We start from the raw sequence: 12,913 nt of genomic DNA on the forward strand, positions 1-12,913 counted from the left end.
AAAACAAATATTCCATTAAAACGACATAGTGTACTCTGCATATTTTTAGGACAATTAGAGTTTAGAATTCCCTCTTCTTCCGCCCCTGGTTAAAAAAAAAAAAAAAATGTTTTAACTCTTTCCTCCCCAAGAATGGCGTATTAAGCCCGGATAAACTGAAAGGCTTTCTTGTCTTTTAAAATCATGTCCTCATCTCTCATTGTCAAAATACCAACTGGTGAATTGGGATCCTGGATGTGCTTTGGGGAGCATCCAGGCTCCGCTGTACGTTTGCCAGATAAAGACTTTAGGGAGACAGTTATTTGGGAACCTAATGGAAACATTTGCTTGAAATTGAAAAGCTAAACTCACAGGAAACGGAGAAACATAAAGGTAAGGCCACCCTCTACCATCTGCTTGACTCAAAATGGGTCACTGGTTTCGGTCATTTTTCTTCAGCACTTCCGACTGTGTAAATAAAATCATAGAAGAGAGGGCGCAGCGGGCTGGCGGGACCTCAGCCTGGGGGGCGGAGCGAAAGCAAGGCCAAGTGGGAGGGGCGAGCGGGTCAGGTGACCGGGAGGGGGCGGGAGCGCCAACCCCGGCCCCGCCCGCGGGCTCCGATGTGTCCGCCGCTCGGCTCCCTGCCCGTGAGTCTGCGCTGCCGTGGCCACTTGTGGGTCATATTTGCCCAGCCAACATGCAAACCAGCTGTGTCCTTGCGACCAAATTTGGGGCAGCATCTTTGCACCAGGTTGCCCTGTCCCTCTGCATGTTCACATTCAAGGGCCCCAAAGCCCCCAAATGTGCAAGAGAGGAGGATGTCAGACCCATCTGCAGCTTGGGTTGGTTTTTTTTTTTATTATTATTATTCATTGCAAAGCATATCAAAGGATGGAAAAGCCCAGCCCCGCTCCCTGCATGACTCAGGCAGAAATAAGATACACCTTCCTGGGAGTCTGACCCGGAAAGATGACCCGGATCCAGAGACGGCTTGGGAAATTATCTGGGATGTCCTGGAAACTAGGAATCATACTGAAGAATCGAAGAGAGAGCGCATAATTTCTTCGGGAAAATGTGTTTGTTTATTTAAATTAAAAAATAGTGTGAAAATTACAAACTGTTAAATACAGAAGACGATTTTATACAACTTAATAGAATAAGAAGGAAGTATATACATCACTTTTTTAACAGGCGCAGATAGACTTGCACCAAACTTCAGGATTAAGCAATGGAAAATGTGACAACGCACATGTCCCTCGCAGTAAAGCTTCAGAATTCAAGTGATTCCAGGCAAGGGGCCAAACTGAACTTGGCTTCTTTCACCTCAAACAGCCCCCTTTGGAGTAAATCCACACTCTGAATTTTAAAGTGAACGGAGGGCCCTTTTCCCCCAAAACATAAATGTCCTCTAGCACTGTGTGAGGGCAAACTGATAAACCAGCTCATCTACTATTAACCCTTATGGGAACAGTAGTTACTGCTATCTTCAATCAAGGAAGAGCGTGTTTAAAAAAAAAAAAAAAAATTTTTTTGTTTTTACTAGAATTAAATTTGACCTTTTGGTGTGTTTCTCTTCCTGCTTGCCTTTAAGGGCCTAACGGGTCCGCTACAAAGCTACTGTCAGCAGGAATACATGGAGATACCAGCAAGCATTCCTGAACATTTGCTTTTAGATTTCTGGTTTCTCGGCTGAAGTATTAACATTCTACCACCCAGGGAACTTTGCAGAGTAAAATGTGGTATCTGCCTCCCTAGTTCACTGCTGGGAAAATGACAGCATGAACGGGGTGGTGATTCGTCCTGAATTTCCCAGTTACATGTGTTCTGAGTCTCCAACTGCAACTTTAAATAAGCAGATCTGTTCTCAGACTAACTGGCCAAGTGGGAAATATTTTGTCCAAGCTTCCTCACACCAGGCCATACAGGATTTATCAGAGTCTTAAAATCCAAAGACATCCTCTCAGCCCCCTAGGGATGTAGATTCAGGAGTCTCATGAAGGCAGTAAGCCTCTTGATGACATGCCCAGGACCACACAGCATATCAGTGTCAGGGCTCAGGATCGGAAAACAGAACCTGGACCCCCGCTTTGTACAACCTCCACCTGAGTATGCCCTTTTAGGTCTCGGCTATGTGACGAAATGCCATATCGTGGAGGCCCACTTTATGTCAGCTCCCCGCTCAGAAAACTAGGCTGGGAAAAAAGCAGCAGCAGAGCTAACGGCTTGGCCTTGTTCAACCCCACCATCACCCCTTCTAGAAAGATCAGGAAGAGTCCCCAGCACAGCTATTCAGAGTACAGGTTCGATTCTGGGGAAGCCCTTCCAACCAAGAAAACATCATGCCAGCATGCGATGCTGGATGGTCTGAGGTCAGAGTCCAAGGTCATAGGTTAGACAAAGGCTCAAAATAACAGATTCTGTTTTATAATCCCAGCTAATGTTAACAGGTTGTGAAAGTTGCTTTTTTTTTTTTTCTTACAGTATGCAAAAGAACCAGGTTTGACTCTCCAGCTTTCTGCCATCAAAAACCCTCCATCAGACATCCCCCTCTAACCCAAAAGACCTCCAAAGGAAGCTCTGTAACCTGCTCGGAACACCATAGGGGTACTTACAGCCCATCAGATCTAGAGCAAAGCTCTAGGCAAATTAGCAGATCGGAACCAGTCCCTCCGCATGTCCTAGGCATTGGGCAGCCCTGGAGTGGGCAGATGCCCCAGGGGTTACCCAGGGCATCCAGCGAGAAAACAACAGCAAGCACAGCGACCTGCCGAATTCGGAACTGGAACCCCAAGCCCCAGACCCCAAAGTCAAGGTGCACACTGCACATCTTCGGGGCTTTTCAGTGGCAGGTCTGCACCACAGGCCCGGCGTGGACTCCTGGCTGCTGACTCCAGCGGAGTCTTGTCCCCCACCGCCCCACGCAGGGGCTCGCCAACGGTCTCTTTAAAGTGACAGCTGCCCTGAAAAGCGAAACCGGACACGGGAAGTGTCCTTCCTCTCTCTAAGGGTGCTGGCTGATGGGGCCGCCTCCAGGGGCCCTGGGGGTGCTAGGAATTCTGATGGATGTTCTCTGAGGACCCCTCGCTGCTTTCGTTGAGGAGCATCTCTGAAGTCTCCCCCAGCTCATCATCTGCCCCCTCCTCCTGGATCGTGAGGTGCACGTCTGGGGAGGAGGACTCGGAGCTCACGCTGTCTCCTTCCATGGAGCAGAGGGTACAGGACAGGGCAGGCGCCACACTCTCCTGCAGCATGTTCAGCATCATGGGCACCTGCACCGACCTCAGGCCCGACACCATGGGCAGCGGCTTCATGGCCTCCCCCCAGAGCCTCTCCTCATCTTTGTACAGCAGTAGGAGGCTCGACTTCTTCTCCCGCCTCTTAGATTTCATATAGCCCAGCATGATTCCGATCAAGAAAATGCCGTAGAAGGACATGACCACCAGAACGTAGAAGTATTCGTTGCCGTTGCCGCTCTCACTGCCGGGCACGTGGGACACCAGGTGGCTGCTGGGGGCTGCGGTGCTGGGGTGCGTGCTGTTCAGAGGCTCCATCTTCAGCATTGAAGCGCCACGCACACAGCCAGGGTCTGGGGAGAAACCTGCAGGTTAGACCTCTCCCACGGGCCCGCGGTGCAGGGAGGACGCTGAGCAGGAGGTTTGTGGGATTGCAGCATCCAAAAAGCTGATAACTGCATGGAGAAATCCTGGTAAGAAGGCCCACAAAACAGCTAACAGAGGTTAGGTATGAGAGGCCAGGGTGGATGGAGGGAAGGGAGGGGGGGATAGGGAGACATGCGACAAGGACTTTCCTTTTTTAGGATATATGTGTCCTCTTATCTGCACTTCATAAAGCGAGCGTGTAAAAAGCATTGCTTTGATCATTTTAAAATCCAAAGGGGAAAGTCAGTCTAAGACAAGGGAGCATAGAGAAGATAAATCACATTTTAGTCGCTGGGAAACTTTTTCTAACTGAGCAGAGGAAAAAAAAGAAAGCTTACATGTTGCTTCTCAAACGTAAGCTTATTTTTAATTCAAAGCCGAGTTTCCTAAGAACAGAGAAAGGGAAGGAAAACCTCATCTACTCATTGCACAAAACAGCCCTCTCTCAAATGTTTCTGAAGCCCAGTTGCATTGCTAACTTACCCAAGGCTGGCAAATTCTTCCAAAGTCCTGGGTTGCTAAATGGCCAAGTCCGAGGGCGTCCTTCCTCTCTGCGGGACTCCGCGCTCTGACAACTCTGCTTCTGCTGTTGGGATATATAGTCAAGAAATGCATCGTCACGTGTTCTGGGAGGAAGATTTACAACAGAGGTTGGTCGTGGCAGAGTGAACAGCCCTGCGGTTCAACTCACTGAACTTCGCAGCTGTGAAAAGAAAGAGACTGGGAGTCGGGGATTGCTCCTCACCTCCGCCCCCCCCCTCCCCCAGCCCCGAGCCAAAGTTTCCAGGTGGCCCTGAAAACGAGTGGAAAGAGGAGAAAGAATGTGCCCAGTTGGAACTGTTATCCCAAGGTCCGCTCTCATTCAAAATGAGTTCGTGCTTCATTTCCCTCTTGGGGAATAACCATGATGCCTTCTGCAGGTTTTCAGAGACAGTCAAATACCATCGACTGGATAAAAGACAGTTGGAAGCAAGTGCAGGGTTTACTGTCAAGAAACTCGGGCTTATGTTTCAGTTCTTCCACTAACAAGGCAAATGTCATAAATCCTTACTGAACCTTTCTGCGCCTCAGATGCCTGATCTGTAAAATTGCTGGATGTGGGAGCTTCGACATGGAGAATTAGATGAACCGTGTGAACTTTTGAATCCCTGTCAGCTTCATCATTCTAAGATTTAAGGCTGCCTGGTACAGGGCAGCCTTTTTAAAACATGGAGAGGTTCTACCCGTCTTTTGCATCAGGCTCATACATTTATTTTTTATAATTAAAATATATCTTCCAGATTCTTTCCAATCACCCGTGTGAAGTGAAAATGGGTTATGGTGCAAGACACTGTGGGCAGTTTGGGCTCCTGTTTGATGGCATATCACTGCTCCTCCGTAGCGTCCCACAGAGACCATCCACGCATCTCTTTGCTGTCTCTGGCGGGTCAGGGGAGGAGCAGAAATTCTTCTGGTGACCTGCTGAGCACAGTTCAAGCTTTTAAAACCTATGCAAACCTTGTGTTAAAATGGTCGCTGTGATCAAAATTGAAAAAAGAATGGAAGACTTTGATGTCATTCCATCCGCTCCCCGGGATGCTTATTCTGAGAGGCTATTATTCTAAGTTAAAGTAAACTGAGAGGGATGCTCTGTTTCCCAGTGGTCTGGTGGCCTATGAATTGCAGCCAGACTGTCTTGGGGAATCGACTCTAGAGAAAACATTTCTCGTGGTTCTGCTGTTGTTCAACTGAAGCTGGGGAAGAGCATGGCAACATCTTCTTCCGCATCTGGAATGTACATAGCCCACACACTGGGACATTCACGGCTGCTACAAGAACCCACCCAGGTTAGCGCCTGGCCCTAAGTCTGTTGGGATACCTATGGAAAGAGCAGGCTAATGAGCACAAGATGCTCTTTTCCCCACTGGTCTACTTGTGTTATGGTTTAGGCTGTGTTCACCTGTAAGTCCACAACTGGCTTCAGGGTATAACCCCTGACCATTCCAACACCAAGATCATCCATACACTGGACTTCTGCTCACACCAATAAAGACACCCTTACGGTTGTACCAATACTTGAAAAGTTCCACAGCTACCTTGACCAAGGTAGATTTGGCCTTTTCAACTTGTATTTATCGTAAGTACCTGACAGCTTCCATCTTCCACTATGCCTACAGTGGTTTGTCAGGGTCATCAAAACTAAGAGAGACCTGGGAGAAACATGTCTGTTGATTGTGAATCCCCATATGGTAGAGTATGTACTTTGGGACATACGAGTTTAGTAATCACCCAAAAGTGGCCAAACACAGCAAACTGGAAACTTTGAGGAGGCAGAGAGGAGATGGAAAAAAGGGAGAGCAGATTTAAGGAGCAAGGAAGCATGAGCCTGGTGCCAGGAAGCCAAACAGAGGCCAAAGTTTCAAATAAGAGAAATCCCCCAAATCAAGCCAACAGTCCCAAGACAATAAAACCAATAAAAGACAGATGAAGAGCGAGAATGGAGTCCAAAAGACAAAGCAATTCTGAGACTTAGGAAGAGCAAAATCTTTTTACAGGCATAAGGGAGGGAACAGCCCAGATGAAACTCTGCTGGATGCCCGCTTGGTGTCTCTGCTTCTTCTAGGACTCCATGCTGACTTGATGTGTAGCTGTTTCTCCTAAGCTTAAGTGAAATGAAGCAAAGCACTTGGCGCCTTATCTGCCAGAATGTGTGTGCTCCATCTATGCTTTTTGTTGTCATCTTTGAGAGTGCTTTGTTGCTAATAAGAGCTTCAGGTGCCTGACTCCAGATTTTTTTGTTGTTGCTCTTTTCTCTCCCACCAAGAATACAATTTAAGTTGTGGGGCTTGCAAACCTCAGTACACATAGCTCAATCTTCTCTCCAGCTCTCACTCATAACAGTATTAGGAGAATTACGACAGTGGATAATGGCATAAGTAGTGAGGGAGGAAGGAAGAGCCTCTACAAAGTGCACTGTATCAGGGAGAGGATGTCGACACATGAGCATTATTAATTATATCTACTGTGAGCCAGTTTCAAGAGAGCAATGTTAAAGAAGTAAATCCATTTTCCAGATATTTTCTCCTATTCTGTGGCTTGCATTTTCTTTTCTTAACAGTGTCTTTTGAAGAGCAAAACTTTCTTTTTATTGATGGAGACCAATTAATCAAAATTTTTTATGGTTTGTGTTTTTTTGTATCTTAAGAAATTTTTGTCTGACCCAAGATCACAGAAATTTTCTCCTTTAAATTTTATAGCTTTAGCTCTTACACTTAGGTCTATGATTCATGTCAAGTTAATTTTTGCATGTAATACAAGGTGTGGGTCAAGACTCATTTTCTTGTTGCTTATGGTTGTCCAATTGCTCCAACATTATCTATTGAAAAGACTGTCATTTGCCCATTGAGTTGTCTTGAAAGCTTGGTCAAAAATCAATTAACTGTATAGAGTGTAGGTCTATTTCTGAGATCTTTATTCTGTTCTTTTGATCTATCTATCTTTGCATCAAAGTCATGTTGTTTTGATAAATCCATTCTTAAACTGGCATTTTAAATAAGTATGCAACCCATACTTAGCTGAGCATCTATTGTCAATCAGGCATTTGGTAAAGGCTTTGCTTACCTCAATCCTGTGAGGTAAGAATTACCACCATTCCATAGATAAGGAAACGGAAGGTCAGAAAGGCTAAGCAAATTGCCCGAGGCCAGACCAATAGTAGTAGGCTCAGGATTTGAACCCAGGTCCATACAATTTCAGAACCCATTCTCTTTTTCCTACCCTTTGCCTCATTCAATGGGAATCAGGAAAGGGACTGAGAAAAAGTAGAAAATAGAAGATGGGTATTTTTCCAACTTTTTTGAACCTTCATAAAACTTTTTTAAAAAAAGTGAATTCCTGGGGTGCCTGGGTGGCTCAGTCAGTTAAGCGTCTGTCTTCATCTCAGCTCATGATCTCAGGGCCCTGGGATCTGTGTTCAGTGGGGAGTCTGCTTCTCCCTCTATCCCTCCCCCTGCTCCTGCTCTCTCTCTCTCTCTCAAATAAAAAAAAAATCTTGTAAAAAAATATAAATAAAAAGTGAATTCCTATGTGGCCAGACATAAATACTAGTGTGTATTTACAAATTGACTCAAGCATAAATGCAAATTTGCAACCGCAAATTGTTTATTCTGAATTCATGCTATCAAAAACTTTGGAAGCTATACCAACCTTAGTATGTTCTAGAAGTTATCAGTGAAATAGTCATATTTTTATCCTATCTCCATATTGTCCGTAGTAAAACAGTTTCCCTTTTGTTTATATTTATAGCTGATTTCTGGTCTTGTTTGACTTTTTTTTTCCCCCTACACAATCCTGACCCACAACCTTCTCCAGAGCTTTGAGTATTTCAACTTCCTGGTAACGTCATGTTCACCAAATGACCCTGGCCACACATCTCTGAAATTATGTTAGCAGCTTCTGTGACTAAACAAAGTCAGTGCTGGGATAAGAGCGTGGTGGTGAATCTCATCAGATTAAACGTAAGCCTGGAGCCCAGAGATCTGACCCGGCTCGGCCTCCCCCATGCTACGTGACTGGCTAAATTACATCATTTCTCTGTGTTTCAGTGTTGGCCCCTCAGGCATGTCAAGCCTAGGATAATTAATTGTCTCCAGATACTCAGAAATGTCCCATAATCCAGGAGGATAGCCATCTTCAGAGTAAGGAACAGAACAGAACAAGATACGGGATAACCAGGCTGCAGGACTGGCAGAATATTGCCAAATGCAACTCTCAGTGTCCACCCCTGATGTTGCTTTTCCCAGAAACCCTTTCTGAAAAGTTGTGTCTGGGAACTCTTTCTGTGGTCTTCCCTTGTAACGCCCTGAGTCACCCTCCCTAGACACATACTTTGTAGCATTCCTAGCACTTGGAGTAAAACAAGACTGGGTATCGGCTGGGGCTCAGTAAGACCCCCAGACCCCCCTAGAACACCGGCTGTGTCTCAGGGGATGTGAAGAGTTAAGATGCAAGAACTCAGAACTCTTAAAATTGGAGAATGCCTGATAAAGTTGTCATTAACTTGCCCTTGTTATTTAATCAAACTCTTTTTCTCCTGGAACTTAATTAGCAAATACTTACATAGGGCCTGAAATGTCTCAGGAACTGCTATAAACACTTTACAAATTTTTTCTTACTTAATCTTCCTAAAAATCCTGTGAGATAGGCTCTAAGATCATCCCTATTACATGGATAAGGAAACTGAGGCATGGAGTGGTCCAAGTAACTGCCCCCAGGTCACCCGGCTAGTACATGGCAGAGCTGGCCTTGGAACCCAGAGCTGAGATTTTGAACACAGAGTCTTTGAGTCTCACCACCACACCACATGGCCCGTTCTAGTTACTGAGTGTCCCAGGCACAGCACTATGCCCTGGATCAGTACGAGGTGAGAAAAGAGAGGGAGAGAGTCTCAATGTCTCCTGCAGCCTGCAACTTGTTGGACAGAGGACTGGGGTCATACCCACACCTGGAAAAATCTAAAGGGTGAGAGACTGTGTCCAGTTCTGGCTCTGGAGAAAGGCTGTTGAGTAAGGAAAGCTCATGCTCCCCGAGTTTTTCAGGAGAAAGATCTGGGAGTGTTTCTGATAGGCCAGAGGTGGGCCACACAGGAGGGAAAACACAGACCTGGGATATAGGCTAGTTCCTGCCCAAGATGGTGGCCCAAGGGGTGAGGGAAGAGATTCATTCCCCCACATCCAAAGAAAGTGCCTGGAATGGGGGCAGAGCCCGTGGTCCTACCCAACAATGGCTTTTAAGTCTTCCCGAGGCCCAAGGGGAGGGGAGCACTCAGGGAGAGGGAATGACAGAAGAAGTTTTAACTGTAAATGAACTTGAGAGGTTCTGACCATCATGTGGGAATGAACATTTTAATTACCAAACTGAGGCTGCCTGGGGAGACTAGAACAGCCAGAGGATTTTTTGTTACCTAAGAGAGACCAGAAAGGTCGTGGGATCTGCTCCTAGACTTCCACCCTGGGGCAGGGGAGGAACTGGCCCCAGAGAGTGAGTCTGAAGAAGTAACGGGACTCATCGTAAGGGTTGCCTTGTGATGACACCCTGCAAGCCTTGCCTGTTTATCAGGAAATTACATGTGCAGAACGCTGGCCCCAGTGACCGCAGCTAGCGAGTGTCTGCTTATCACAAATATTAAACAATGTTAGAAAAACACAAAAAGACAACATTTGGGGAGCTCCACAGCAGGATCTATCTTAAATTTAAGTTGAAGAACAGGAAGTGATTGTTCACTGTTTCATTCCAAGCACCTAGAGTGGAATAATAGCAAGAATGTGCCAGGGACTCTTCACAGACTTTCTTATTTAGTTTCCACAAGAGCCCAGTGCGGGCTGTTCTGAGCAGAACTGTATAAATGTAGAGAATGGAGTCTGAGAATGCGAGTAACTCGTCCTGCTCCCACAGCAGGACATAGCAGACCTGCAATGGGCCATCCTGCCTTCCACTGAAACCACTCCAGACACGTACTCCATTCCTGGAACACACACTGCTTGGCTGTCGTTTGTCACTTCCTGGGGCCCTAGCTAATCAAGGGGTCAGGACGGGCTTCGGAACACCATGGACCAAGGGTGTTCATGAAGGGCTTCGGCGAGTCCAACTGAGGAAGGCAAAGCTGACAGTCCTTTTAAAAAAAGTTTTGGGGTGCCTGGGTGGCTCAGTTGGTTGAGCGACTGCCTTCGGCTCAGGTCATGGTCCCGGGATCTTGGGATCAAGTCCCGCATCGGGCTCCCTGCTCTGCGGGGAGCCTGCTTCTCCCTCTCCCACTCCCCCTGCTTGTGTTCCCTCTCTCACTGTGTCTCTCTCTGTCAAATAAATAAATAAAATCTTTAAAAAAAAAATTAAAATTAAATAAAAAGTTTTGAAGCTCTTAAAAGGTTTTCTTAAACCCTCTAAGTAACAGATTATAACATGGGGCCCAATAAAAGCTGAGAGGTGGACTATAGTTAATAATACAGTATTATATACTTGACAGATGCTGAAAGTAGATCCAAAGCATTCTTACCACAAAAAAAGAAAAGTTAACCATGTTAACTATGTGAGGTGATGGATGTGTTAATTATCTTGCTCTTGGTAGTCATTCTACCATGTGTATGTATATCAAATCATCACGTGGTACACTTTAAATATATATTTAATATATATATTTGTTTAATTTAATTTAAATATATCTGTCCGTTATTCCTTAATAAAGTTAAAATAAGAAACCTTAGAGACAGAGCTGGAATCTAAGTCATAGGACAGCCCAAAGCCAACAGGCCATGAGAGTCTATCTTTCCACAGCCCTAACTGTGCAAGCAGTCAAGGTGAGCCGCTGGGCTTGGAGAATGGGCAACTCATCAAGTATAGCTCACCTGTTGAGATCCTATAGACAGGGTTTGCCTATAGGATCACAGCTGGAACCCAAAGAGACCAAAGCCAGCTCTTCATGCAGGGTAGCAATTGCAAAGAATGGCATTCTGCTTCCCATAAGAGACCAAGAAATGAAGACCTGGACACAGGGATGTTGAGTTTGATACCAAGGGCCATGCTGAGAGAGCAAGCATTCCTTCTGAGCTCAAGAAATAATTCACTCCTGCACACAAGCAGGAAAGGAGTGTCAGAAATGTTGATTCATAGCAAACAGTGAGCACGAGGAGAGGAGAATGTACCCCTGCCCTGCCCCAGGATGGTGGGGGGTGATGGGGAGGGGGTCCTGGGAAGTGAGATAGCCACACGATAACTTGGTCATTGACCTTCAGTTGGGTAGATTCAGAGCTTGGTGTTTTGGATCAATATTTCCAGAAATTTCAACCAAACTCCATCTCAGTCCTGGCCCCATGCTTCACTGTGCATAACCTAAATAAGTGATACATTCATTTGGTCTATATCTCTTTATTTATTCATTCACGGATTCATTTATTCAAATAAATACATATGTCCTGCAACCTAAACCAACAGATATTTCATGAATTAAAGAATCAAAACAACAACAAAAAAAATGATTGAGTATAAAGAAAAGAAGTCAAAAATTAGCATTGGACAACAAGGGCTGGCATCGGGACTTTGTCAAATCCTAGTTTCCCACATAAATAATATTAGCTTCCTCTTGGAAGGGGACCAAACATTTGTCTGCAATGGATCATACGCCTCCCGGCAGCTCAGACATGGCGTTGTGATCCCCTCCTAGTACTGGATCACCATGGCGCTGCTCCAGCCTCCAGCGATTGCCTAGTGTGAAAGCAGTCAGGCTCAGCCCTGGGACGATTCTATGACACAGGTACAACCCATGGAAAGCCAGGACCTCAAGGGAAGTCTCCTGGGCAAGGACCTCTTTTTTTTTTTTTTTCCTATAAGAGGCTCATTTGACAGTAGATACACTATTGTCTTTGCTTTTATTTCTAGCATAAAAAAATAAAATTTTTCATGGAAGTGGAAAGGCAAATTTTACCTCTTCCATCAGTCTAGAAAAAGGTTGGTTAAATTATCCAAGCCACCAAGGCATAAGAAGAAAATTAATAATCAACATAGCAGTGAGGAATGGGTAAGAAAGCAGAGGGATTAAAAACACAGGTTCCAGAATCAGGTACCTGCACTCAAATCCCAGTTTCTGCCACTCACCAGCTGTATGGTCCCAGGCTACTTATTTAACCTGGTTGTGCCTTGATTAAGGTCGTCGTAAGGACTAAATGAGATCGTATATAAACTTCACATACTGTCTGGCAACTACTAAGCACTGCATAACTTAGCAATGATCAGTGCTTACAACGGCCAGGCAATGTTCCTTACATTTTTTTTAATTGAAATAATAATTGCCACACCACAAAATTCATGATTTTAAAGTGTACAAGTCAGTGGTTTTTCATTTATTCACATTGTGCAACCATCATCACTATCTAATTCCAGAACATTTTTATTATCCCCAAAATAAACCCCATACCCATTACCATCACCGCATTTCCCCCAATCAAGGGCCTTCTGTCTATATGGATTTGCCCACTCTCAACATTTCATAGAAATAGAATCACACGGGGTACCTGGGTGTCTCAGTTGGTTAAACATCTGACTCTGGATTTTGGCTCAAGTCATGATCCCAGGGTCGTGAGATCGAGCCCCGCGTGGGGCTCTACACTGGGCATGGAGCCTGCTTGGGATTCTCTCTCTCCCTCTCCCTTTGCTCCTCCCCCCTGCCCTCTCTCTCTCTAAAAAAAAGAAAGAAAGGAAAGAAGAAAGAAAGAAAGAAAGAAAGAAAGAAAGAAAGAAAGAAA

The 12,913-nt window shown here is 45.3% G+C and overlaps 1 protein-coding gene across 2 annotated transcripts; it reads right to left on the minus strand.

Annotated features, from left to right (window-relative positions):
* Positions 1-1,041: 1,041 nt before the first annotated feature.
* Positions 1,042-4,536, minus strand: KCNE4 (potassium voltage-gated channel subfamily E regulatory subunit 4). Of its 2 annotated transcripts, none has more exons than XM_035007009.1 (2): positions 4,121-4,536; positions 1,042-3,580 (listed from the first exon to the last, which is right to left on the minus strand). In XM_035007009.1, exons 1-2 carry the CDS (start codon positions 4,254-4,256, stop codon positions 3,030-3,032), a joined length of 687 nt encoding a protein of 228 aa, XP_034862900.1. In that variant the 5' UTR covers positions 4,257-4,536; the 3' UTR covers positions 1,042-3,029. The 2 variants fall into 2 exon arrangements, with proteins under 2 accessions (XP_034862900.1, XP_034862899.1); XM_035007008.1 differs by having other exon boundaries at positions 1,042-3,568; positions 4,125-4,297.
* Between the last annotated feature and the right edge of the window lie 8,377 nt (positions 4,537-12,913).

Source organism: Mirounga leonina, unplaced genomic scaffold (assembly GCF_011800145.1).
Source record: "Mirounga leonina isolate KUSES-001 unplaced genomic scaffold, KU_Mleo_1.0 Mir_151, whole genome shotgun sequence".
In the NCBI taxonomy this organism is placed as follows: Eukaryota; Metazoa; Chordata; class Mammalia; order Carnivora; family Phocidae; genus Mirounga; species Mirounga leonina.